The sequence below is a fragment of the Thamnophis elegans genome, chromosome Z, assembly GCF_009769535.1.
Source record: "Thamnophis elegans isolate rThaEle1 chromosome Z, rThaEle1.pri, whole genome shotgun sequence".
Taxonomy (NCBI): domain Eukaryota; kingdom Metazoa; phylum Chordata; class Lepidosauria; order Squamata; family Colubridae; genus Thamnophis; species Thamnophis elegans.
This window is the reverse complement of record NC_045558.1, coordinates 10,636,069-10,663,628: the sequence shown is the minus strand read 5'-3', so window position 1 is coordinate 10,663,628 and position 27,560 is coordinate 10,636,069. Positions and strand designations below refer to the sequence as shown.

Below are 27,560 nucleotides of genomic sequence, written 5' to 3'. Positions count from 1 at the left end.
CCACAGAGTTAATTTAGTCCAAATGAACACCTCTTAATAATAAGCAAAGAAGGTTTTTTTTTTCCTCACATGCACGTAGAACACAAGACGTTAAGAGTAAGAATAATAATCCATGATGCCGGAGCAGAAGGGAACTTGACAAATCTTCGACTTTACATTCCTTTTATACACAACAAAATGAAGTATACAATATTCATATTAGTTGTACATTGGGTCAGAATAATTTACAGGGAGGAACAGTAAGCAAAGCAAAAGAGAAGGAGGAGGAGGAGGAGGAAAAGAGGAACTCCAGGAATAAAAATATGGATTGGGGGATAGTTTTTGAACTGTTTTAATCTTGTCTCCTCGGAACTTTAAGAAAGAAATAACTGTGTTCAAAATTCTAGGAGGGGGGGGGGGAAATCAAAGGAAAAAATAAAAGGCAAACCTGCAATGCCCCAACCCAGATTTTTATCATTACATTAACACAACGTACAGATAAGGCAGTGTGTTAGGACTAATTAAAAGCCGTATAATATTATGAAGGTAACAGTATAAATGACAGAAGCTGTAGCTATTGATAAAAGCAAGAGAAGCAATTCAAGAGAAGCGATTTCCATTTTCTGTTCACTTGCTGATACAACACACTTCCAAGCACGATTAAGACATGATCTTTTGAGAGCAACTTCTCACATTTTCCCAACCCTGCCAATCCGCGACAATAGGGATTAGCAACTTGGGGATATTGTAGGACGATGACCAGTCATGCAGCTAACTTTGTCCCTCTAAAAAAGGACTTTTTAAAAAAAGCATAGGACAAAATATCGGTTAATATTGGACAATTCAAATCCATAAAGTTAAATTGCTGTTGGGAGCATTAAAGAAACAAAAGGATATTCCAGAATATCTAAAAAAAATAATATCTTAAGCAGGAACTCCTGTGGATCTCTAGGCTTTAAAGGGGTTTTCTTAAAGCCTAGAGAACATTGCAGCAACAAAGTTTTAGTAGAGCAAGGCTGAAGAGAAAAGGGGGTGACAGCTAAAAACCATATATAGAGAAATGCCTGTACAGTGTGTGGTTAGTAAAGCTACAGCGGTGCTTTTATACAAAGAAAACGCCAATGTAACTGAGCAGTTCTGCAGCAAATGCCTAATTTCTTGGAAATGCAGAAGACGACAGATAAACAACACACAATTTCAGTACCCCTCGAAAAATAATTGTGCTATAATCTTTATTCCATGGATGGTTCGTTTTATAGGAAACAATGAGATGCTAAATAAGGGACCCCTAATACAGACAAGAGTATTTTAAACTCATTTCTGGGACTTGCATTTGAGCAACGGGAAAAGGGTTTGCCTTGTGGGGCATCTGGGTGAATTTGCCTTCAGACTTCCGTTTCCCAGTCAATACGCTTTATAATCAGAAATCAGACCGCAGCCATTTTTGTTCGTAGGGATCGGTTCTCAACAGCAGCGCCTGCTGAGTTCCTCATGCTTAAATATTTTTTTCCGTTTGAGAAGGCGGGAGCTCCGATACCAGCACCAGGACTGCTATTCCGTTTTCGCTTTCCTTAAATACATGCTCACACAACACTCCTTTTCTTCAGGGAAGGGAAATCGGGAGGATTTAGTTGCATATCTTTTTTTTTTTTTTTTGAGAGAAGTCGCCTTGTGCTTCTCAGCACAAGCCCAGAAAAGTTAATCTTCATCCTCGTCTTCTTTCGTGGAAACCACTGGGGCTTTGTCCGGGATTTCGAAACATCCCACGAAGAAATTGACAATGGACTTGTATAAGTGCTGCTCCAGGGTTGGGTTGTTGAAGTAGTGACCTTCGTCGGGGTAAATCTGGCAAGGAAAAGGTCATGGTTGAGATGGGACTCACATCTTTGGGAGGGGGGGAGTGTTTCTTCAAAGCCAGAGCATCTCCCAAGAAACAAAATGGCTGCCACAGCCGCCTGATTGAAGCCCCACCCCTTGTTTACACGCCACATGCATAATAAAAAGGGGTGGGCTTTCAATTAAACAGTGAAGGCCCGCAACTTGATTTTTTTGGGGCTTTCATCTGAATGTCCCTGATCAAAGTCTGAGGATCAGTGGTGGCTTGCTCCCGTTTCGGCCTGGTTCAGGCGAACAGGTAGTAGCGGTGGCGTGAGGCTCCGCCCACCCACCCGGACACTTCTGTGCATAAGCATTGCGTAAAGCGCAGGCATGGGATCGCGCCCGAACCAGTAGTGAAAATATTGGCAACCTACCACTGATGAGGATCATCAATTACTCACAATTAGGAGTTGGGATAGGATATGTAGAGCAAGGCAGGTTTATATAGAAGTAGTCTTCAACTTACAACCATTCTTTTAGTGGCTGTTTGAGACTTTGGTGGCACTGAAAAATTAGGAGTATTTTTCACACGACTGTTGCAACCTCTCCATGGTCATGTGATCAAAATTAAAATGATTGGGGCCTGGGTCATCTTTACAATGATAGGAGCAGCCCAGGGTCATGTGGTCACCTTTTGTGACCTTCTAACAAGCAAAGTCAATGGGGAGGCCAGATTTACTTAACAACCAATTGTGTTACTAACTTAAAAATTGTAGTGGTTCACTTAACAACTGTGGCAAGAAAAGGTTGTAAAATGGGCCAAAACTTACTTAGCAATACCTTTGCTTAGAAATGGACATTTTGGGCTTAGTTGTGGTTATAAGTATAGGACTACCTATAGTTCGAATATAGTTTTGAGGAATTAAATAAAAACTAACAAAATTTCTAACTTTGCTGTCAAGTTTTGGTCTGTTGTTCAGGATGCAAATAGAAGGGAAGGGAAATTTCTTTTGTAAAACAAACCCACAATTTTCTTTTTTAAACTTAAACACAGTAGTCTTTTTAAAACCACCTTGCTCTTACTTACTTTTTAAAATCTTTTTGGCATGCGAATATTTTATATGCTTTGTATTCTGAAATATGTTAAAAATGAGCAATTTGTAACACATTTCTGATTAATACATTGTTTGGAATGTGTTGTTTAAATAAATCCTCCCACCCTCCCAAAAAATTTAATATGCTAAATTTTTTGTTGTTGTTTTCTTCTAATATAATAAAAGCATATGATGAAATTCCCAAGATAACAGTGCTTAGTACTGTAATTTGGGCAAAATCTCTAAAATAATTAGAGAAAACCAAGATCCATGGGAAAACGCCAAGATGGCATAGTACCAAGCTTCATTTTGACACACCCAACTGCACGGAGGTTCTTAAGAAATATATACATATAGACATACATACACATACATACATACATACATACATACATACATACATGTATATAAATTTAATTTGTATTGCGCTTTTATTACTTGGCCAATTGGTCTAGTGGTGAGTATTACTATTAACCACTAGACCCATGATGACAAACCTGTGGCACACAGAACCCTCTCTAAGAGAATGTGAGCCCTCGAAACAGCTCAGCTCCATCACACATGTGTGCGTGCCCCCCGTTGGCTAACTGATTTTTGGGTCTCTGCCGCGCATGGCCCATTTTTGCTCCCAGGAAGCTACCTAAAATGGGCCCATGTGTGTGTGTGTGCGTATGCGTGGGGGGTTGTGTGTGCATGCGTGGGGGTCATGTGTGCATGCATGGGTTCATGTGCGCATGCGTGGGAGGGTAGTGTGTGCATGCATAGGGAGTTGTGTGCGCATGCATGGGGGTCGTGTGCGCATGCATGGGGGGTCGTGTGCGCATGCATGGGGGTCGTGTGCACATGCATGGGGGTTGTGTGTTCATGTGTGGGGGGTTGTGTGCACATGCATGGGGGGGTTGTGTGTGCATGCATGGGGGTGGGGTCGTGTGTGCATGCATGGGGGTCGTGTGTGCATGCATGGGGTCATGTGCGCATGCGTGGGAGGGTAGTGTGTGCATGCATAGGGAGTTTTGTGTGCATGCATGGGGGGTTGTGTGCACATGCATGGGGGGTCGTGTGTGCATGTGTGGGGGATTGTGTGTGTGTATGCGTGGGAGGATTGTGTGTGCATGTGTGTGGGGTCATGTGTGCATGCATGGTGGTTGTGTGTGCATGCATGGGGGGTCGTATGCACATGCATGGGGTTGTGTGTGCATGTGTGGGGGGCTGGAGTGCATGGGAGCATGCATGCATGCACAGGGGTGCAGGGTGTGTGGGATTGCATTATGAGTGTGGGCACGTGCACGTCGTGCTGGGCGCACACTTTCAGCATGTGATGACAAAAAGATTAGCCATCACTGCACTAGACCAAACTGGCTTTAAAATCCTGTGAACAACATACATACTGGTATATACATCTATACATTTATACATAAACACAGAGAGGGAGGAGGAGAGAGAAGGAGAAACTACATTTATTTTTTAAACAATGATTATGTAACAGGAAGGTACCTGCAAACTGTAATTAGCTTTTATCCTAATTAGATGAGTAATGAACTCTGCAGTGTGCTGGAAGTGAATTTTCTCTGTAAAATAGATTAAAGTAATTAAGTTCCAGGAAGTAAATAATTGAATTACCCAAAAAACCCCCGCAAAACAAAACATTTATTGTGAGTAAAATAAAGCTTTTATTTCGCTTTATTTGAGTGGGGAGTGTCTGTAGGCTTGGTTCATATAATCTTACCATCAGCTGTCGCATGGATGATCAAAAAGTTTTGGTCTTTCATTGATGTGACTCGATGAGAGAGTTTAGTAATCTGAGAAGAGTGGAAAAAAATAATTTTCAATATTATAGACACTTTAGAACAATCACCACAATCAACATAGCACTTATGAGTATTTTGCATTTTGTTTTGCATACTTCCCCTTTTTTTCTGTATACCACTCTTGTGATACTTACAGAAAGCAGTATATATTTTATGAAACTATTAAATTGTTATTTCCACAAAAAAATATTAGCTGCTGATAAGAGTTCTACAGAAGAAATTATTGAGTCTGCCATTTGTGCCTCTATAACTGTCTGGTTTGGCACAGCAACCAAACAAGACACACACAGACTTCAACAGATAATTAGAACTGCAGAAATATAATAATTGCAACCAGCCTGCCTTCCATTGTGGATCCGTACAATGCACCAGTCAAAAAGAGGGCTGTGGAAATATCTAAAAGACCCCTCACATCCTGGACATAAAATTGTTTCCAACTTCTCTTCTCTGGATGTTGTTATAGGGAACTGCATGACAAAACAATTAAGACACCGAGATAGTTCTCCCCTGCCCCCCATGCCATCCCTCTTTTAAACACTTTCCCCACACCACTGTCTTCTCTCTAAAGATAATTTACCCATATAGTATAGCTTTATTATTGTTATTATTATTCTTATCTTTTTTGCTACCTCCTTTTATTGGTATCATTATTGTGATTATTATTACTCTATTGCTTGCATGTGCATTGAGAGCTTCTGCACTGGGAACTAATTCCTTGTGTGTCTAACCACACTTTGCCAACAAAACATTGTATTGTACTGTACTACGCTGTGTTCTAATCTGTTCTAGTCTATTCTATTCTCTTGTGTTCTACTCTATTCTCTTTCTATTCTATTCCCCCTTTTGATATCATCTATTTTATGAAAATATTTATTCTTGTCTTTAAATTAATTAATAAATTATATCAAGAAAAATAAAGTTTTTTTTAAAAAAAGAAATAACATTTAGAATCCTCTTACTTAATACTATGCTTTCATATTATTATTATTTGTTGTTGTTGTTGTTGTCATGATTTCAATACGTTGTGATTTTGCCACTTTAGGATATTATATCTTAAACAAACTGGAAGGCAGTTTAAAGAGAGCTGGTTAATAACTGAAACAAACTAATTTACTATAGGTTTTGCCATTTGATTCTTGATGTATATTTTTAACTCCTCAAATAATCGAAAATACGAAATACAAGATCCTATTTTTGATCTGAAGAAAAGCTTATAAAATAAATAAATAAATAATGCATTCTAAATACTGCCATCCCCATTGTCTGCTTGTAAATAGCATTGTGCTTAATAAATTAATATTTATTAAATAACTAAGTAAATAAATCACAGTTAACCTGATTTACCTCATATATCTTATTATTGTCGAACCCTTGTAATCCCAAGTATCTTTCTGAAAAAGCTGAAGCTGAGGGAAGAAAAGAAAAGATATGAAATTTAAATTCAAACTACTAATAACTAAACTTGGATGGCATTTTCTGCGGTCGAATCTTTGCCTCACAGGCTGAAAATTATACATATCTGGACAAAGGATAATGCTAAAAATACTCAATAGGCAGGATATTTAAGCAATTTTCATCAGTGGGACAGTTTTCTGGAATATGGCACATGACTAGTGAAGTCTCATCCCAGAGAGATGGTCTTGGCATTTTTGGCCTCAATTTTTTTCAAGGTTTTCCATTTTTTTCTTTAGTTATTTTTATTTGAGACATTATCTCAACATCTTGCAGCCATTCCTGGTGGATGGAGCAAGAGACTCGGACTCCCAGAATTGTTTTGGAAGTGAATAAAGAATTCTGGATATTGAAGTACAACACATCCAGAAGGTGACTGACCGAGAGAAGGTTTTGAACAAAATAATAAAGTTAAATAACAATTAGGATAGTTGTTGCACTGATTTAATATTAGACCCTTCCTTCCTTCCTTCCTTCCTTCCTTCCTTCCTTCCACCAACTTTTTCCTCCCTCCCTCTGCCCTTCTCTTTCCTTCCTTCCTTCACCCAGTTCTTCCTTCCCTCCTTTACCTTGTCCTTCCTTCCTTTGCCCTATCCTTCCTTCCTTCCTTCCTCTTCCCAGTCCTTCCTTCCTTTGCCCTGTCCTTCCTTCCTTCCTTCCTATTGCCCTGTCCTTCCTTCCTTCGCCCTGTCCTTCCTTCCTGTTCCCAATCCTTCCTTCCTTTGCCCTGTCCTTCCTTCCTCTTCCCAATCCTTCCTTCATTTGCCCTGTTCTTCCTTCCTTCCTTCCTTCCTTCCTTCCTTTCCATTGCCCTGTCCTTCCTTCCTTCCTTCTTTTCTATTGCCCTGTCCTTCCTTCCTTTGCCCTATCCTTCCTAATTTCCTTCCTTCCTTTGCCCTGTCCTTTCTTCCTTCATCTTCCCAATCCTTCCTTCTGTTGCCCTGTCCTTCCTTCCTTTCCATTGCCCTGTCCTTCCTTCCTTCGCCCTGTCCTTCCTTCCTTCCTTCCTTCCTTCCTTCCTTCCTTCCTTCCTTCCTTCCTTCCTTCCTTCCTTCCTTCCTATAAAGCAAGACATTCTCACCAAGCCAAACAAAAATGAGGGGCTTCTCATCAGCAGAGCTGGAAAACATGATACATTGAGTATCAAAGCAGACTGACCATGGGGAAAAATCCATGGAGATTTGAGCCCCTAGTTGTCTTCCTAGCAAAGGGCATGATCTTTCTGAAATGTAATAGGTTTGCTTCGGATGGCTTTATCTTGTACTCAGTACTGCAAGCTGTTCAAAGCTAGCCAGATTTCTAAGGCAGGCAGATGAATACTTATGGCTGTCTTCTAAAGTTCCACTCAATTTCCTCATTTAGCCTCTGCCTCACATTATTTTCTCAGCCAGAGAAAAGCCTCCACCTAGACGTTTCACTGGCCTGCCTGTTTTAATATTAACGTTTGCAACCTTAAGGAGCTCAAACCTGCTTTAGAGAGCAGAATGCTAAGATTCAACGCCATGCAAATGAAAAACCTGCTTTTATTCCTATCAGCTCAATGAGATCACTGTTTACCATACAATCTGAAGTCAGACAATGGGGAAACGGCCGCCCCGCACGAGAAGGTTGGCTCTTTATTTTCTTCTCCAGAAAAGTGGATGTAGGAACTCAAGTAGCCACCATAATCCTGAGAGACAAAGAGAAGAGGAAAAAGAGATGAAACATGCAGAGAGAAAATAATAATCAAGCAACCCCCAATTTCCATGGAGTTCTGGTTTGCCCCTTTTCAAATACTTAAGAAGTGACAATGTCTTTAGTAAATCATGTCCCGGAACCTTGGGAGTACCAAAATCTCAAGGAGGCAGTACGGATAGTGATTGGCATATGACTGCAATGACCCCTGCCCATTATCATCGTATGTTGGGACAGTTGGAATTTGAGTCGGTCATGCGAGTGACCTGATTTTATGATCTTTTATTTTTGCAGCAGATTAAATGAACGAGACAGTCGTAAAATGAATGCTGCAGCCATAAAGTGAACTGACTATTCACTATGGCTCGGTTTTTTATAAGAATTGGAATTAACTTCTGGTTTTCAGCAAAACACGGTCATGGGACTATGGGACACTGTGAAGGATGACAAATGTGGCCAAGATACTGAGCGCCCAAACTGGGATGATGTGACCATGGGAGTGGGGGAGTTGACCTGACCATCAGAACTGGTTGTAACTCTCTTTTTCCAAGAAGGTTGCTAATGGTTGGTTGTAACTCAAGGACCTTCTTTACATCCATGTTCTCGTCGATTTCTTTTTCATTTTGGGAAGGGCTGCTATCCAAGGGACACCAGAACTGGGCAGTTTGCGTGTCCCTGAGGCCTGAGCCCCATAATTTGCAGGATTAGTGCTACAAGGGATTTCCCTCAATGCAGTGGGGCAAAGTCTGTATCCTGCCTGCAGCCCCTTAGTATCCCTATTGAAGACCTTATAGCCATCTATGTCCTCTCCCCCCCCCCTTTTTTTGGGTAAGTCTTTGTCCCTGAGTGTGTATGTGGATATTTGTGGGCAAAATTTGAGGCCCACAATATTTTTCAGGAGTGGCTTGCCTTTCCAATTGCATTTGTGTCTAAAGTGGGATTAGAATTCATAGTTCCTACACCTTCATAGCCACCCCCTCCTCCAATCTTCTAGCCAACAACACCACAAGGGTTCTCAGAATAAACCTTAAACACAGTTTGTCCAGCAAACTGCAGATCAAAATCCTGGAGGAATAGCAGTGAATACAGAGGGGGGTTTCCACATAATTTTATCAGCTGATTGCCGCACACAAAAACTGTGACTGTGCCTTCTGCATGCGCGCTTTACTCTCTCTCTCACAGCTTACATGCATGCACGCGGCTTAGAAAATGCAGCTAAATAGGACGGCATAGAGTGGGAGTGTGTGTTGCTGGCCATCTGCAGGTAGCCACTATCAGTTTGCCTGAACCGCTGCGCACCGGCTGAATATCAACACTGGGTGAATAGCAGTGTTTCAAGGACACTCACCTTCCCAAACACAGCAACTCGAGTCTTATCAATAAATGCCTTTTCCAGCATTGCCCTGGAAAAAAACAAAAACGAAGAAGATACGATTATGTTCAAGCTAACTCCTGTTAACTATAGCAAGGCCCAGCTTTGCCTTGATACATAGAAGTACAAATTGCAAAAAGGGAGAAATTACACTTGTACATTTGAACTCCTTGGCTGCCTTTTGATTGAGTGCTCAGATTTGCCTTTCTCCAAAAATTTACAAATGGTTTAGTATTTTGAAATAAATCATTGCAAGAATGCTGAGCATACAACTAGTGATTGGATTCAATTTCAGTGAGTTAAGGTCATTCACCGAACAGCCTCTGTCTGATCCTTTTCCTGAGCGGTGCCCAATTTTCTTTTGATGTCATGCAGGAGTTTAGTCCCTTGAAATCCACTTCCACGCCCGTCAAACTTCATCACGATGGCACTGTGGGAGCTGACCATGACACTTTCCCAGTTCACTTCAAACTTTTCTGTGACGCTTTGGGTGCCAGGAGTCCCGTCCCTGAAACAGAAGAACAACTTAGTGATACTGCTGGGAGGGTGGGAGAATGGACAGGAGGGCCAGGAAGAACACCAGGGGGTAAAAAAAGGGGTGGGGTGGTGGTGGTTAAGAGAATACGCTAGTGTAAGGGCCACAAACTCCATTTTCTCTGACAAACGGCTGCAGGAAGCCATCGTGGCTGAAAACAGAGCCCGCGTGGGCCACACACAGCTTCCTTGAGCTCCGTTTTCTCTAGCAGAGGGCTGTAGGAGGCCATCAGAGTCGAAAACGGAGCCTTGATGAATGACATCAAGTTGGCCATGCCCACCCTGCCTGCACATCGCCCTCCCCCTGAGGTCAAACACAACCCTGATGCAGCCCTCAGTGAAATTGAATTTGACGCCCCTGTTCTAGTGGTTAAGACACCAGGCTAGAAACTGGGATACTGTGAGTTCCAGTCCCACGCTTAGCAGCTGGGTAATCTTGGGCCAATCACCAGGAGACTTTGAATTCTAGTCCTGCCTTAGCCGTGAAAGTCATCTAGGTGGCTTTTACCCAAGGATCTACTGACCACAGTTCTACCAAGGAATTATTGAGTCTGCCCTTTGTACCTCAATAACTGTCTGGTTTGGCACAGCAACCAAACAGAAAAATAGAAAAAAACTATTTTTTTACCAGGACAGGCAGCTATCAACTTATTTAGGATATATAAGCTACATTTCTTCCTTGTCAATTTAGACTGTCAAATTTGATATCCTGAAGGCAGCTGCAAGCTAGTTAAGAGAAACGCAGACTATTACATCAACAGTGAATGCTGAAGAAGATATTTAGCGAGGCAATAATAGTGTCATAAGTAGAGACCCTACATCAGAGATGGTATTCAGCAGGTTCTGACCGGTTCTGGAGAACTGGTAGCGGAAATTTTGAGCAGAGAACTGGTAAATACGACCACTGACTGGCCCCATCCCCATCTATTCTCTGCCCCCTGAGTCCTAGCTGATCGGGAGGGAATGGGGATTTTGCAGTAAACTTCCCCTGGAGTGGGGAGAGAATGGAGAGTTTATAGTATCCTTCCCTTACCATGCCCACCATGCCATGCCATGCCCACCAAACCAAGCACACAGAACCAGTAGTAAAAAATTTTAATCCCACCATTGCCCTACACACACTCACTCTCTCTCTCTCTCTCTCTCTCCCTCCCTCCCTCCCTCTTTGAGATTGAGTGATTTACATTTATTTAGGGCCCACCCAAGCTGTGCTTTCTCATTCTGAAGCAGTTCTAATCAAGTGTTGTTAGCTTGATGAGCACCAATCTTCCCTGGGTATTTGCATAACGAAGCACATTTTCCCAAGAGATAATTTTGATATGAAGTAAGTGGGAGGGTTCGTGAAAGAGGTTTTTGTCCTCCCTTTAGATTGGCACATATTTGGACATTTTAAAAAATATATTTATTTACTGCATTTCAGAACCGCCCATCTCCATCCAGAGCTCAGTTTGGTCTGCAGGGGAAGGTTCTGGGGCTAGAAACCAAGAGATTGTGAGTTCTAGTCCCATCCAGAATGCTAGATTGGCACATATTTGGACATTTTAAAAAATATATTTATTTACTGCATTTCAGAACCGCCCATCTCCATCCAAGCTCAGTTTGGTCTGCAGGGGAAGGTTCTGGGGCTAGAAACCAAGAGATTGTGAGTTCTAGTCCCATCCAGAATGCTAGATTGGCACATATTTGGACATTTTAAAAAATATATTTATTTACTGCATTTCAGAACCGCCCATCTCCATCCAAGCTCAGTTTGGTCTGCAGGGGAAGGTTCTGGGGCTAGAAACCAAGAGATTGTGAGTTCTAGTCCCATCCAGAATGCTAGATTGGCACATATTTGGACATTTTAAAAAATATATTTATTTACTGCATTTCAGAACCGCCCATCTCCATCCAAGCTCAGTTTGGTCTGCAGGGGAAGGTTCTGGGGCTAGAAACCAAGAGATTGTGAGTTCTAGTCCCTCCTTATGCATGAAAACAACTGGCTGACTGTGAATCACCAGGAGACCATGAGTTCTAGTCCTGCCTTAGCCATGGTAGCCAGCTGGGTTACTTTGGGCTAGTTCCTCTCTCTCTCTCTCTCTGTCAGCCCACCCAACTTGCAGGATTGTTGTTGTGGGGAAAACCAGGAAGAGGTGGGACTATAAATCATGTTCATCTCCTTAAAGTATTTATTTGAAAAAATAATAATAAAGGCAGGAAATAATTAAAATAAGAATTCTTTCTAGAGTCACCTACCTATTTGCTAAGTTTCCACCCTGGTTTTCCTAAGAAAGCCGTATCCTTACCCTCCTGAAATATCCCTCTTATCAACTTGGCTGGCATTGCTGGCTCTAACTGGGAAATTATACCATTGTTATCGTTACTCACACAATGAGGAGCAAAGGGTAGTGCGTGTTTTCCATGAAAACGGCTGGCTTTAAAATTTGCAGTGGCAATTCTGCAAACAGAAGAAAAGAGAAGAAAGGAGGAGAGAAGCATTTAAGCACAGGAAGGCTGTCATTACAACGAACAACCTTTTATTTCTTTCCTTTTTTGAGTACACTCGGGTACTTTTGGGTGGGAACAAAATGCCACTACAGAGAATGGCTCTGCAAATAATACCCTGGCAGAAGAGAAAGAAAATTGGCACAGCTACACAAAAGGCCACACATCTAACAAGGTGGTTCTCCGAGGCGCTTGGTCATGAATCAAACATGCAATTAGGGTGTGCTGATGTGTGTTTTCCATCCGCTCAGCAGGTGGAGGAATGTCAGCCCTATCAAACAATGTTTGCAAGGAGAGTAAAGGAAAGAGAAACTCAAAATAAAATGCGAATCCTCTTCTCTAAAATGGAATAAAGTTGTTCTTTTTTCCCCCTCACAACAGATTTAAGATTAGATTTTCTTCAAGGGCATTTTAAACTCCAGGAGCTGGGCTGTCACCTCCTTCGCCCCTTGAAATGGCATAAATTGGATGAACTAAGAAGAGAAAATAGTTGCCTTTATGGAAACTTGTATCCTGAAGTTAACAGCTAAGCGTGCTTTTTCCTAAATGTATATTGGCACAAACATAAATAAGTTTCTCCCAAGCTTATCCTTACTTTTATTTGGTTTTTAAAACGTGAACCACTGGGCCAATTTACCAAAAGGATGGCAATTAAATTTCGAATTAGTGGCATTTGAAGGGTAGTAAACAGCCAAATGAGTTTTAGTGGTAAGCCTTTTATTTCATTGGGTCTAATTTATTGTTGTATGAGATTTGTAATAGAGAATGGGTTTGTAGCTATGATTCACATGGAGATCCCTTGGGAATGCAGCATACAGAGAATTAAGCAATAAGGGCTACTCTTGTAAATCTTTTAGGATCACAAAGAAGGAATTGTGCACTATAATTACCACTTCATATTTGTGGGTTTTCCCATTAGCAAATGCTAAAGGTGAAGAGTGTGTTATGTGTGTTGAATTTTATACCATGCATTCTTGGTTTTGGATTTCTTGAGGACAATTCTTGGAGTCCTAGTGGGCAATCAGTTAAATATAAGCCAGCAATGTGTGGCAGCAGCCAAAAAAGTCAACGCAGGCTGCATTAACAGAGGAACAGAATCATGATTACATGAAGTTTTAGTACTGTTTTTTTTCAAAGCCTTAGTAAGACCACACTTAGAATATTGCATCCAGTTCTAGTCACCACGATATTAAAAAGATGTTGAGACTCTGGAAAGAGCGCAGAAAAAGAGCGAAAAAAATGATTAGTACACCGGATGCTAAAATATACGAAGAACAGTTGTAGGAATTGAATATGCCTAGTCTACTGAAAAGAAGGACTAGGGGTGACAAGATAACAGTGCTTCAATATTTTAGGAGCTGCCACAAAGAAGTGAGGGGCAATCTATTGTCCAAAGCACTTATACGTAGGACAAGAAACAATGGATGGAAGCTAATCGAGGAGAGAAGCAACTTGGGACTAAGGAGAAATTTCCTGATAGCGAGAACAATTTATCAGTGAAACAGTTTTCCTCCAGAAGTTGTGGGTGCTTCAAACACTGGAGGTTTTAAAGAAGAAATTAGACAACCATTTGCCCAGAATGGTATAAGTTCTCCTGCTGGAGCAGGTGGGTTAGGTTACAAGATCACCAAGGTCCCTTCCAACTCTGTTATTTTTTAAAAAAAATCACAATTAGGGATTTAATCCAGATGTGATTGAATTGATCTGAATTGAATTATGATTCAGCCACAATGTTATTGAAACAGGAATGATGGAAAGGCATGGTACGGTTTCATAAAATGCCTCTGGGATGCAAGAACAGCAAAAATATCATAAACTATCTTCCTGTGATTATGAGGTGCTATAAATGTCACTAAATGCAGGCCTGTCACTGAGCACCTAGAATACGGTCCCGTGACAACAGAAGGTGGTAATTCTAGAATTTCAAAACTGAGTTGTAAGTCTCTTTCGGCAAGTCCTTCATAACTTCTAACAGTCACTAAGTGACTGTCCCTAATTCAAGAGGAACTTCAGTAATTGCAAGAGTTTTGAATAGGAAACAGATTTCTTTGAACTCTTCACCAACCTATTCTAATTTATTCCAATGTGATTTTTAGTGGGTTTGTCAAAAATCCGAAAGTAGAACAATGTGCCAAATGAAATATAAATGGGAATTGCAGTGGGGCAATGATAGAAGCATGTATGTAAGAGCCGAGGTGGCGCAGTGGTTAGGGTGCAGTACTGCAGGCCACTTCAGCTGACTGTTATCTGCAGTTCAGCGGTTCTAATCTCACTGGCTCAAGGTTGACTCAGCCTTCCATCCTTCCGAGGTGGGTGAAATGAGGACCCAGACTGTGGCGGCGATATGCTGACTCTGTAAACCGCTTAGAGAGGGCTGAAAGCCCTATGAAGCGGTATATAAGTCTAACTGCTATTGCTACTATTGCTATGTTTCTTTTATTACCCTGTTTTCCCAAAAATAAGACAGGGTTTTATTTTCTTTTGACCCCCGAAATAAGCGCTTGGCCTTATTTTCAGGGGAGTCTTATTATTTTTGAGATGCAGAAGGCAGTGAACGTGGTCACCGCATGGCTGTTGCTGTGTTGCAATATTTTCAGGGATTGCTTATTTTCAGGGGAGGGTTTATTTTAGCACATGCACTCAAAAGCCCGATTGGGCTTATTATACGCAGAGGCTTTATTTTCAGGGAAACAGGGTATACATCATCTCGGGAAGCCTCCTTTTGAGATGATTCAGGTTGTAGGAACAAGAATGATATGATTTGCCAAACACTTTTGGTGGATATCTCAGAAAACAGGGAGGTCTTATTATTTTTGAGATGCAGAAGGCCCCTTAACCTCTGACCGTGGCCCGTGAATCAGCTGATCCAGAGAGGGCCGGAAGTTCTCTGTTTCTGGCACACTCTTGCCAGCTCTAGTGTTTCTGAGACTGCCGTTCTTTTTGTGGCCACCACTAAAAGAAGGGGCACAGTAGCTAGGGTTTGCGGGAGCAACCTCCACAAGGCCATTCCGCGTGAATGGTAGCTGCATGTGGGGCCTGTGGGGCATGTACCCTCTTTCCCCCCAGGAAATGGCGGGGACCAGCTGTGCATGCATTTAAATATTTTAAGGGAGGGCTTATTTTCAACGGAAGGACTTATTTTAGCACATGTGCTCAAAAATCTGATTGCTTATTATCTGGGGAGGTCTTATTTTTGGGGAAACAGGGTAACTGGATAGATCCTTTGGTCGAATGACTGTTAGCCAAAGTATATTGGTGGTGGAGTTGACCAATGAAGAAAGCAAATCACAAAAAATCTGGGGCTTCAGTAACTGTGCTCTGATGTCGCACATGTGTAGAAAAAGGGAGAATCTTGTGAGATGATGGTCATTTTCATTATGTTGATATGAGTTTTTGGTTCTGCTGACACCTCCATTTCTTAACCAATGAAAAATATCTTTACCAAGGAGATCTTTTCAGCCTACCAAGGGAATGGGAAGAGAGAAAAAAAGAAGGAAAGGCAGATGGACAACAGGATGGCAAGTATTTACTCTGCCCATGATGGAAGCAGTACAACAACAGGAGTGTCTGCAGGATAGCAACCTGAAAAACAACCTGAAATGGGTGGACACAATTGTGTGTGCAGGACACCCCATACATTTTCACACAGTACCACTCAACAATAAAAGGAGGGGGAGCGGGTGTGACTTTGAAAAATTGTTTGATCATGCTCAACTTTTTTGACCTCTCTGGGACATTCTTGGCAAGTAATAAGAGCATTAAGCCTGGGAGGCTGATTAACACATGGTGTGGAATCAAAATACATAACAATGTCTTGTGAGAGTATGTTTGATCTAGTAGTTTAAGGCAGCAGGCTAGAAACCAGACATTCTAGTCCCACCTTAGGTATGAAAGCTGCCTGGGTGACTTTGGGCCAATCACCAGGAGACTGTGAATTTTAGACCTGCTTTTGAGTTATTTATAAAAAATAATAACGGCAGAATATAAACAAACAAGCAAATAAATGTTGGGTTGCTAGATCTCTATCAATCCTCTCTATGGATACATTCTGCTTTTGCATTGGGAGCTGCTACACATCTTAATTGATTTAAATTTCTATTTTAGGGGATTTTTTAAGTGGCATTATGCTTTTATCTATTTCTTTCTTTTTAAAACTGCCCCATTAGAATATGAGTTTTTCTAAATTAAAGAGGTTATATGCCCTTAAATTCAACAACAGAAATAATCAGAATAACTTACTGTAATCCTGAATCTTGATATCAAGATATTCCCGCTTGGGCATCTGTCGTTCTGCGACTGTCTTCTGCACTCTGGCATTTACTTCAAGGTCAAACAGTTCTGCAAGAAGGAATAGGAAAGAGTCTCCTATCAGATGAGGAATTAACTAATTATACCCTGACTGAAAGAGCCACTATTTCTATGAAAGAAAGAAGGAAGGAAGGAAGGAAGGAAGGAAGGAAGGAAGAAAAGAAAGAAAAAAGAGGGAGGGAGAGAAGGAAGGAAGAAAAGAAAAATAAAAAAGAAAGGAGAGAAGGAAAGAAGGAAGAAAGGAAAGAAAAATAAGTAAGAAAGAAAGAGGGAAGAAAGGAAGGAAAGGATGAAAAATAAATAAGAAAGAAAGAGGAAAAGAATGTAGGAAGGAAAGAATGAAGGAGGGAGGTAAGGAAGGAAAATAAATAAATAAGAAAGGAGGGAAGGAAGGAAGGAAAGAAGGAAGGAGTGAGCAAAGGAAGGAAGGAAAGAAAAATAAATAAGGAAGGAAGGGAGGAAGAGAGAGAGAGAGAGAGAGAGAGAGAGAGAGAGAAAGAAAGAAAGAAAGAAAGAAAGAAAGAAAGAAAGAAAGAAAGAAAGAAAGAAAGAAAGAAAGAAAGACCAGAATTTCCATTATGGAAGATTTGAAGTTAGAGTCAGTTTTGAAAAGGGCAGTTTCTACTACTTTGGAAATTGTTTTACTCCATTACAACAGGACAGCAGGAGGGAGATTCATTTCTTAGGATTTAGTCACCTGTTTTGGAGAGTTTAGCACAAGGGACACTCTTTCAATGCATTACTTTGACTGGTCAGGATCCATACCAGGCAGATGTTGGAGATGCCTTGCTCATGGCACTGGCCATTCCCACCACTGATACCCTTATCCAACTGTAGTCTCTTGGATATCAAAGAGGGCAGTGAGAAGCTGCTATGTAGAGAGCAGCAGATGGTTGACTTACAACCATTCATTTTGCCATCGTTCAAAATTACAACACCACTGAAAAAAATAAGTGATTTATGGCCAGTTTTTACACTTACGACCATTTTAGCATCTGCATAGTCAGGTGATCAAACTTTGGCTGCTTGGTGGGTATTTATAATGCTTGCAGTGTCCCAGGGTCCTTGGACTGTCCTTTGCAACCTTCTTAGGGAACTTCTTGAGCCCAAAGTTTCCATAGCTTGTCAAGACAGCAGTTAATCGAGTTGCACCCCATTTGGCAAGGTTTTTTTTTTTAAAGTGAATCACTGCAGTTTTTAAGTGGATTGTGCTTTTGTTAAGCAAATTTGGCTCCCCCCCCCCCCCGTTGACTTTCCTTGATGGAAGCCGGTTGGAATGTTGCCAATAGGGATCACATGATTCTGGTGAAGTGCCTGGATTTTGATCACGTGACCATGGAGATGCTGCAAGGGTCCTAAGTTTGGAAACCAATCATTGGTTACTTTTTTCAGTATTGCTGTAACTTTAAATGGGCACAAAACAAAGGGTTGGAAATCAAGGACTACCTATGCAGTAATCCTATGGGACCTGGGAGTCATGCCTTTTCAGGTACCTGTTTCCTGGAATGATCTACCCAAGACATATAATTGGCCTGAGTCCTGAAGGCCTTTAGGATGACAGTGAAAAACTGATCTGCTTCCTTGGATATTCCTTGGCTCGGGATATCAGGGCTCCCTTCTGGAAAAGTGTAATAAATTTGAGTTCCTGCTCACTGATTAATTACTGAACTAGGTAACAAAATCAGCATGAAAGAGTGTGAGGTTTGCTGCCTGCACTTGTACCACTAATGTTCGGTAATGAAACATCTGCAAGCAAACAACCAAGCTCAGAGAGCACCAAGGACTCTATACCAGGGGTGAAATTCAGCAGGTTCTGGAGAACCGGTAGCGGAAATTTTGAGTAGTTTGGAGAACTAGCAAATATCACCTCTGGCTGGCCCCAAAGTAGGGAGGGAATAGGGATTTTGCAGTATCCTTCCCCCAGGAATGGGGAGGGAATGGGGATTTTGCAGTATCCTTCCCCCAAGAAAGGGGAGGGAATAGGGATTTTGCAGTATCCTTCCCCCAGGAATGGGGAGGGAATGGGGATTTTGCAGTAACCTTCCTGCAGGAATGAGGAGGGAATGGGGATTTTGCAGTATCCTTCCCCCAGGGATGGGGAGGGAAGGGGAATTTTGCAGTATCCTTCCTGCAGGAATGAGAAAGGAATGGGGATTTTGCAGTATCCTTCCCCCAGGAATGGGGAGGGAAGGGGAATTTTGCAGTATCCTTCCCCTGCCACGTCCAGCATGCCACACCCACAGAACCAGTAGTAAAAAATTGAATTTCACCACTGCTCTATACACCTTTCTTCATATTGGAGGGCACATTTGAGAGCTAATAGAGAAGGGTCAGTGGTGGGATCCTGCCAGTTTAACAACTGGTTTGGTGATTGCTTTGCGGGTACAGTGTTAAGAATACTTATCTTCTGCGTTACTGCTGGGGAGTAACACAGATGAGGCGCAGCAAAACACTCTGCCGCACAAATCAGCTGAGAAGACGTAGGTCAGTATAGCGCAGGGACAGACGGGCAGGCACACCTGATCGTTGGAGTGAACTGGTTCACTGTCAGCTGATCATCGGAGCTACCGATTCACCTGAACTTGTCTGAACTGGTAGAATCCCACCCCTGAGTGGGTTCCTTGGTGCTCTCTGAGCTGACGCCTTCTTGCAGACATTTCATTACCCCAAATTAGGTAACATCATCAGTGCTAGCAAGGAGTGATGTTTGCTGTCAGTTTATATCCTGATGTCTTGCCTGTCAGTGTGGGTGGGTGCAGTCCAGTGATGGGTTCCGGATCCTGCTGCAACCAGTATGGTGCCACAGTGCCAAATGGGGTTATTAGGACAGGGACGGTAGGCACGTTGGTGCGCTTATGCATACCCCTTACAGACCTTTTAGGAATGAGGTGAGGTTGACAGTAGACAGTCTAAAGTTAAAGTTTTGGGGGTTTGGGGAAGAAACCACTGAATCAGGTAACACATTCCAGGCATTGACCACTCTGTTGCTGAAATCATATTTTCTACAATCGAGTTTGGAGCGGTTTACCTTGAATTTCTATCTATTATGCGCTCGTGTATTGTTGTGGTTGAAGCTGAAGTAGTCACTGACAGGTAGGACTTTGTAGCAGATAATTTTATGTACTATGCTTAGGTGAGACTGAAGGTTGTGTAGTTCTAAGTTGTCTAAGTTCAAAATTTCAAGCCTGGTAAGCAGAGGAGTGGAGGACTCTTCTCGTGAAATACCTCTGGACTCGCTCAGTTGTACTAATGTCCAATATGCAGTGTGGGTTCCAGACAGATGAGCTGTATTCGAGAATTGGTCTAGCAAATGCTTTGTATGCTCTGGTTAGAAGTACAGTGTCGCCCAGGGGTGGGTTGCTAATCCCGTTCCAACCGGTTTGGTTGGAACGGGGCCGGCGGCGTCCTCGTGCACGCGCGCAGTTCACGCATGTGCCTTAGCGCCTGCGCGATGCTCCAGCTGCTCGCGGAGACTCGCGCAGGCGCTGTATGTGCCATGCACCTGCGTGGAAGCACAGAAGCCTTCAAAGACCGGTAAGGAGCAGGGGCAGGCGGGTGGGCCCTTCGCCGTTCCCAAAAGTTACTTACTTCCGGGTTCGCCGACCAACCGGTTCGCGGGGACCACCGCAAACCGGTTGAAACCCACCCCTGGTGTCGCCAGAGAAGGAGATGTAGTGGTTCCATGTTAAAGTTCTTCCTGGAAAAAATCCCTCTCATTTTTGTTGAAATCATAACTCCAGCAAAAAATGCCAAAGCATCAGACAATTAAGTCTGACTGCATGTTGGAATCCTCATTTAATTATCGCTTGCCCAATTAGCCTTATCAGCAAAAGGAGGCTGGCCCGTCTGGGACCCGAGAGCAGCCGTCCTGTTTGCTCTCATAATTGCATTCGCAGAAAAGGACAGACGAAATAAGAGCAGGCTGACAGATTTAGAGATTTCTGAATGCATCTCCCCAAACCTCCCACCCGCTGGGAATTCTTGCCTGCGCTGTTCAGACAACCAGTCCTTAATTAAATATAAGCAGATGGTAATATTGGGTGGGATTTACAGTTATCAGATTATTGTAGAAGGCTCTCATATTATGGAATAGAACTGTTTTGTGAATAAGGGGTCCTTCTATTCATTACAGCAAGAGGGGCCTGCATAATAAAACCATCGGCGTCCTTAATCACATGCACAAGAGACCACAGGGAGAATGGCTTTCCATCTATCTACCAATAACCTTTTATTCACTCTCTGCAATCTTCCCCAAAGTGGCTTCTTTGCCCTTCTCTGCCCTTAGTTCCTCTATCTGCTCTACAGCATTTCCTGCTTGCCCCCCTGTGCGTTTATTGATTTTGGCATTTATTTATTTTATGAACTGAGTCAGGCCAATGGATCTTCTTTTATTGTGGTCTCCAGTGTAGTCCTTGTTTTGAACATCTACTTGCTTTCAATCCCCACTGCAAAATTAGACATTTGGAGGGGTGTAAAACCCAACCCAACGTAAGGTAAAGGTTCCCCTCACACATATGTGCTAGTCGTTCCCGACTCTAGGGGGCGGTGCTCATCTCCGTTTCAAAGCTGAAGAGCCAGCCCTGTCTGAAGTCATCTCCGTGGTCATGTGGCCAGCATGACTAAACGCAGAAGGAGCACGGAACGCTGTTACCTTCCCACCAAAGTGGTTCCTATTTTTCTACTTGCATTTTTATGTTCTTTTGAACTGCAAGGTTGGCAGAAGCTGAGATAAGTAACGGGAGCTCATTCCATTATATGGTGTTGGGGATTAGAACCGCCGAACTGCTGACCTTTCTGATCGACAAGCTCAGCGTCTTAGCCACTGAGCCACCCTGTCCCTTCAACCTAACATACACTTTATTTTCTTTAGCCTACATATTCTCCCCATCCCAGTGGTGGGTTCCTACAGGTTCGGCCCAATTTGGCCGAACTGGTAGTGGTTTGGTGACCCAGATTGCTGGAACTGGCAGTGACCCAGGCCTGCCACGCCCCCAAAACAGTTCTCCGGGTAGCGCCATAAAATCAAATCTTGATTTTTTTCTTCTGTGCATAGCAATTTTTATTGCACTGTGCATGCGTGCACAGCTTGCATCAAGCGTCAAACCGGCAGTACTGACTATTGGAACTCTTCCCTGCCCCACCCTCAAATCTGGTGCATTATCTATTATGTAAATAATAAAGTTGAAAAAAGGTGAACAACCTTTTTGCAGAACTATAGATACGTTGCGGCTGGGTATGACAAGGAATGACTGGGAGGGAAGGAGCCAGGCGAGACACCCCTTGATGTGAGTGACATTGAGGTGGCCATGCCCACCCAGTCACATGGCCACCCAGCCACGCCCACCTCACCATGCTCACAGACCTGTTGTTAAATTATTTGAATCCCACCACTGGATGAGATGGTTCCTCAGGTAGTATGGACCTATTCCATTTTCTTAGTCTTACATGCATCTAGGTTACTGGCTTGCAACCATTAAACATGACATCAGATACACTGTGTGTTTCTTTACCTAGTAGAAAGACCAACTGCGTGATTCTATTCCCCCAATTTCTCTAAGTTTATCTCACACAATAAAACTACCGTATTTTTCGGAGTATAAGACGCACCCTTTTCCCTCAAAAAAGAGGCTGAATAATCTGGGTGCGTCTTATACACTGAATATAGCATTTTTTGCCTCCCGAAACCCCACCTCCTTCACCAAAATGGCCATGCATTGCCTTTAGGAGGCTTTCAGAGAGCTCCTTTTTGCTCAATTCCCCCCCCCCAGCCCCCAGACGCATTCTATAGGCTTCCTAAAGGCTACCCATGCCATTTTTTTTTAACAAAAAAGGCTTGTTTTTGAGAACAATTGGCTGTTTTTTGCTCATTCCCGCCACCGCCCCCCCTTGGAGGAACACTCTAATTGCCTCCTAAGGGCTATTCATGCCCATTTTTGGAAAAAAAAACCAGGCCCATTTTTGTGAAAAATGGGCCGTTTTGGGGAGGTTTGCAGAGTACAAAATCTTTTTTTAAAATTTGCCTCTTCAAAACCTTGGTGCGTCTTATACTCCGAAAAATACGGTAACATCCCCAAATATTAGTTAGCTTTTTACTCATTGGAACTCTGTCTTTTGATCTCTGCTGGGCCTGCTGTCTTTCCTTTCGAAGATCTCCCAATATCAAAAGCCCTCCCTTGCAAGTACTTACTTTCTGTATCGGATGTTCTGTGGACAGTTACCATTGGAATTCGTGGACCTTGAAAAGAAAGAAAGAAAATGCATTTATATTTAATAAAATGCATCTAAACTGATATTCAGGGCTAGATGTTAAATCCCTGCCCTATTACATTGGAAAGCTGATCTAAGCAAACAGTTGCCCAAAGATAATTAATAGGCATCAACCAAAAACATGGAAGATAGACAGACTGTCCCAATGGAGCACCCACTTGCTCCATCTTCCCTAATTTGTCAATATTTTAATTAGTGCAAACACAATTAAAATAATTTGTTTTAGATTATTTTAATGCCGTACTATGTATATGACACAAAGGATTATACTTCTCAGATAACTCGTTGTGCGAAGGAGAAAGTAAAGCTCTAAGAATGCAAACATTTCCAGCAGGATATAAATGGATCTTTAAGCACTGCTTCCTGCCAACTTTGTTTACAGCGATGTTGCCTTCTTTTTTTAAAAACAAACAAACACAATCTTCTAGACACAGCAATGGGTTTCATATTTTGCTACCACCGGTTTGGGGGGCATGCACCCCTTCCGCACATGTGCCCGCCCTTCTGTTCTAGTGTTCAGTGCCCTATGGCCTCGTTTTGAGGGTAGAAGTGGAAGCAATTTATGTCCAGGATGTAAGGGGTCTGTAGATATTTTCATAGCTTTCTTTTTGACTCGTGCTGTGTTCAGGCCCACAATGGAAGGCAGGCTGGTAGCCATTGTTTTTTCTGCATTTCTAATTAGCCTCTGAAGTCTGTCTTGTTTGGTTGCAGAGCCAAACCAGACAGTTATAGAGGTGCAGATCTCTCTCTCTCTTTCTCTCTCTCTCTCTCCTTCCCTCCCTCCTTCTCTCCCTCCCTCCCTCTCTCTCACACAACTTCAATTCCCAGAATTCCTAAGCAGCCAATAGGACAGCATAGTGTCAGGGCGGATGGGCAGGCCCACAGGTGATTTCTGCTACCGGTTCGGGCAAATCGGTCTAAACAGGCAGAATACCACAGCTGCCTAGACGCCAAAATGCATCCACCCTGTTTAAAATAAATAAATAAAGTGATCCAGAAACCAAAACAGGATAGGTTATATTTGAACCAATTCAAATGGCCATGTACTATGTGTCACAGCCACCTGCTCAATGGATCAGCTAAAGCCATACCATTGCCACCCAGATGCTTGAAAGTTCCAAATGGGACTTCCAACCCCCAAAATTGCAATCAATCCATATATTCCTAGAGTAGCACATGGAATGAAAATAAAGAAGGAATCTTTGTGGTCAAAGGAAGGGAATGTATAGCCCTGAATTATCGACAATAGTCTTCCACTTGTGACTGGACACTTAGTGGCTATTTGAAGTTATGGAGGACCTGCCAAGAGACTATTTATAACCCAGATAGTTTCTCTCCCCCCCCCCCATGGTCATGTGACCGAACTTTGGAAACACAGAAGTCAAAGCTGGCTGAGGAACTCTGGGAGTTGAAGTCCACAAGTCTTAAAGTTGCCAAGGTTGGAAACCACTGCACTAGAGTATCTGGAAATCCTGATGTGTGTATGCAATAAGCATATGGTCATACGTGTTTACTAAAGCTGTGCAGTGAACAGGAAAATATGATTTAGAACATGGATAAGCACACATGAAGCACCTGTCACTCTTCCATATAACAAACTTATCTTTCTCATGGAATCTAATTTAAGTTTCTGTAAGGGATTGTCAACAGGCGCTCCATGCATTCTCACACATACTCTAAAATCAGGGGTGTCAAACCTGTGCCGTCACATTGCCATCATGTAACATATTTTTATACCCTTTCCTGCAGTTGCCTCTAGCAGCTTCATAAAAACAAAGTACCTTAATCTCAAAAGTATTTCAAAGGCCAGGCCCAGCACCTCTATTTTGAACTGAAACTGGGAAGTACAAAAGAGCAACAAAGATTCTGGATAGCCAGAATACAGAACATGGAATCAGGGTATCCAAGCTTCAATTAAGGATCAAATGGGAAATTTCACTGTGCTCCGTCAAAATTGCTGAGAAGTAAAAGGAATTTTGGGGGTCTTCCAACAAGAGATAGAAAGAGGGAAAGTGGGGGGAGGAAAGTTTGAATCTGGAAAAAGAGGTATTTTCTAAAGAGCACCAAGGTTGTTTTCTTCCTAAGTTGACAGAGGAGTGTTACATGAATAAAAACAGGCATTATTCCAGAAAAAAATCTGAGTAAATTGTTATGGGCTATTCCAGGGGTGGGTTCCGGATTCTTTTACTGCCGCTCAGGGACGCGCTTCAGGCATGGGCGCGCTTGATGTGCACTTTGCGTGCATGCGCAGAAGCAAAAAACAAGTCTACAACACCACCGATAAAACTGGTTCGGGAGACCAAGTTACTATCTACTCTACCGAACTGGTCCGAACCGGTAGGAACCCACCTCTGGGCTATTCTATACTAATCTTTGTAAAGACATTTGCATGCTCCCTTGGGATCTATGGACTGTATTTTCTTTAATTATCCTACATTTATATAGCTGTTTTCATCTCACAACCTGCTTTCCGCTTTTGCACAGTCCTTTCTAAACTAAGGAAATCCCGGGGGGGGGGGGGGACAATTAAGGAAGCTTTAAAGAAATGAAGGTTGCCATTTGATGTGCAGCCCTTCTGAAATATTGTTCCACTGCACTGCAAAACATTTTCCTTGCAAACATTCATGTATTTATGGTTTCCCGAGTAACAGCCAAATTCAACACCTCTAAACGCTGGGAATACATAATGCTTTTGTGTGTGTACACATGTATGTTACTTCCAGATGAATGTAACTTTGCAATCAATATTTCTCTCTCTTTTCTTTCGTTCAATGATTGACCCTTTTCCCATCTCCCACATTTTAATATAGGTGTAAATGTACCCACAATTATATTTCATTTGATGTTGGCAGAAAAGAAAATCCATACTGTGAGAACACACAAAATGATAGTTTTTGCTATTCAAGCATTCAGTTGCTCAGGGAATGGCAAAAAAAAAAAAAAATGCTTTTAGACGATGCTTTGTTTGCATCATTTAAAAGACTGATTCATAGTTAGAAATAATATTAAAATTGTTTTATAAGTCTAGACTTTCTTTTGCCACTACTTTTCACTTAGTTACATAATGGTCGCACTGCAATGGTGCCGTTTAAAAGAAATGCTATTTTCCACCCATCCATCACCCACCTAGATCTGGGGCCAAAGGAAACAATTTAAATAATCAAATTTTAATTAAATTTTAATTTAATTAAAAATTAAATTTTCCATGTTTTGGGAAAATCCCGTTTTTGCCTTTCCAAAGCAAGTTTTTATTTTTATTTAAAGGAGTAACAACAGAGATGGGCAACCTATAAATTTTAAAAACGAATAAAATAAAATAAAGCCAATACAAAATCACCATAATGAGTAATCGGTATTCTGGGATAACTATCAAGAAACATAAAAATGTGGGGAAGGTTTTTTTTTTTTTTTAAAGTGATAAGGAAATAATCATTTTATTCTTTTTGTAGTTAAAAAGAAAAAAAGCTCTCTTCTTCAAATATTCTCAGAAAATTTCAGAGAAACAAATATTTTCCTACATAACCAACAATGAAAACGCTCCACGCAGTCTCCATCAGGGTATCTTTCCAGCAATGATGAATGATTTAAAAGAGCAGCTGGAGATATGGAGATCACACGCAGCCCCTGGATGGTACAAAGGGGCTAATTGGCAAGAGCAGATCTCCCCTCCCTGCGGCCCCCACCCTCTCCCACCCCCAGCATATGGCTTCCGGGATCTCTTTATTTGCTAGGCCATGAATTATGGATCACTATAATGCATTGAAATCTCATATACCAAGGCCGTATTATCATACTAATAAACAAAGACCCCAGGAGCACTTTTCAATCCCTGGCTGTAATTAAAAGCTGTGTGCTGCCAGTAATATTCTCCGAGTCAATAACAGAGACAAATGTTTCTGGCATTTGCTGGGGATCACAGATTTCTTTTCTTTAAGGTCCTAAATGGGTTTTTTTTTTTTTGAGCTTTGAAAGTATTGGCAAACACTCCCCCCCCCAATACATATTCATAGCTTTGTACAGGGGTAGCTGCAGGGGGCTAGGTCGAAAAAACTCAAGATGCTATGGAAGTCCTCGCCATTTTTGATGTGTGTCACCACAGCATCCTTGATTTTTTTCAAATCTCTTCTGCAGACTTTCCGTCTATCTATCTATCTATCTATCTATCTATCTATCTATCTATCTATCTATCTATCTATCTATCTATCTATCTATCTATCTATCTATCTATCTATCTATACACACACACCATATTTTTTGGAGGATAAGACGCTCCAAAGTATAAGACACACCTAGCTTTTGGGGCAGAAAACAAGAAAAAAAATCTGCCTCCCAGCAATTTGCCTCTTTGCAGCAAACAGCAAACAGCCAATTTCAGTTTCAGCACAGTCTGATTAGCACAAGCAGCTGATTTTCGGTTGGATCGATCAGCTGTTTCAGGCTGCAGAAATTGCCATAGCCTATTGCCGCCTCCACACGCCCAATTTTCAGCCTCCGCACCCCTCATTTTCGTTCTCCATGCCGCCCATTTTCCACCTGTACTGGGTGGAAAATGGGACGCAAGGAGGTAGCAATAGGCAATGGCAATCCCTGCAGCCTGAAACAGCTGATGGTCGGGAGGCTGATCCATCCGACAATCAGCTGCTTGTTACCCGGGAAAGCCAGATGGGTGACCTTGGAGCAATCCTTCCCAACCCACCTCACAGGGCTCTTGAGGAAAAAATAGGAAGAGAACGTCGTGTTGAATATCTATGGAGATTCTCAGTCATCCAG

At 42.1% G+C, this 27,560-nt stretch overlaps 1 protein-coding gene across 1 annotated transcript in view; it reads right to left on the bottom strand.

Annotated features, from left to right (window-relative positions):
- Nucleotides 1–1,609: 1,609 nt before the first annotated feature.
- Nucleotides 1,610–27,560, bottom strand: part of DPP6 (dipeptidyl peptidase like 6) — a 230,004-nt gene continuing 204,053 nt past the window's right edge. The window contains exons 17-26 of the mRNA XM_032234960.1: nucleotides 22,711–22,758; nucleotides 16,455–16,553; nucleotides 12,099–12,168; nucleotides 9,511–9,705; nucleotides 9,174–9,228; nucleotides 7,709–7,820; nucleotides 6,044–6,105; nucleotides 4,618–4,690; nucleotides 4,386–4,459; nucleotides 1,610–1,824 (exon numbers count right to left, since the gene is read on the bottom strand). Of these exons, the coding sequence (XP_032090851.1) occupies nucleotides 1,678–1,824; nucleotides 4,386–4,459; nucleotides 4,618–4,690; nucleotides 6,044–6,105; nucleotides 7,709–7,820; nucleotides 9,174–9,228; nucleotides 9,511–9,705; nucleotides 12,099–12,168; nucleotides 16,455–16,553; nucleotides 22,711–22,758 (935 nt within the window). The 3' untranslated portion in view covers nucleotides 1,610–1,677. The remainder of the gene's footprint in view (nucleotides 1,825–4,385; nucleotides 4,460–4,617; nucleotides 4,691–6,043; nucleotides 6,106–7,708; nucleotides 7,821–9,173; nucleotides 9,229–9,510; nucleotides 9,706–12,098; nucleotides 12,169–16,454; nucleotides 16,554–22,710; nucleotides 22,759–27,560) is intronic.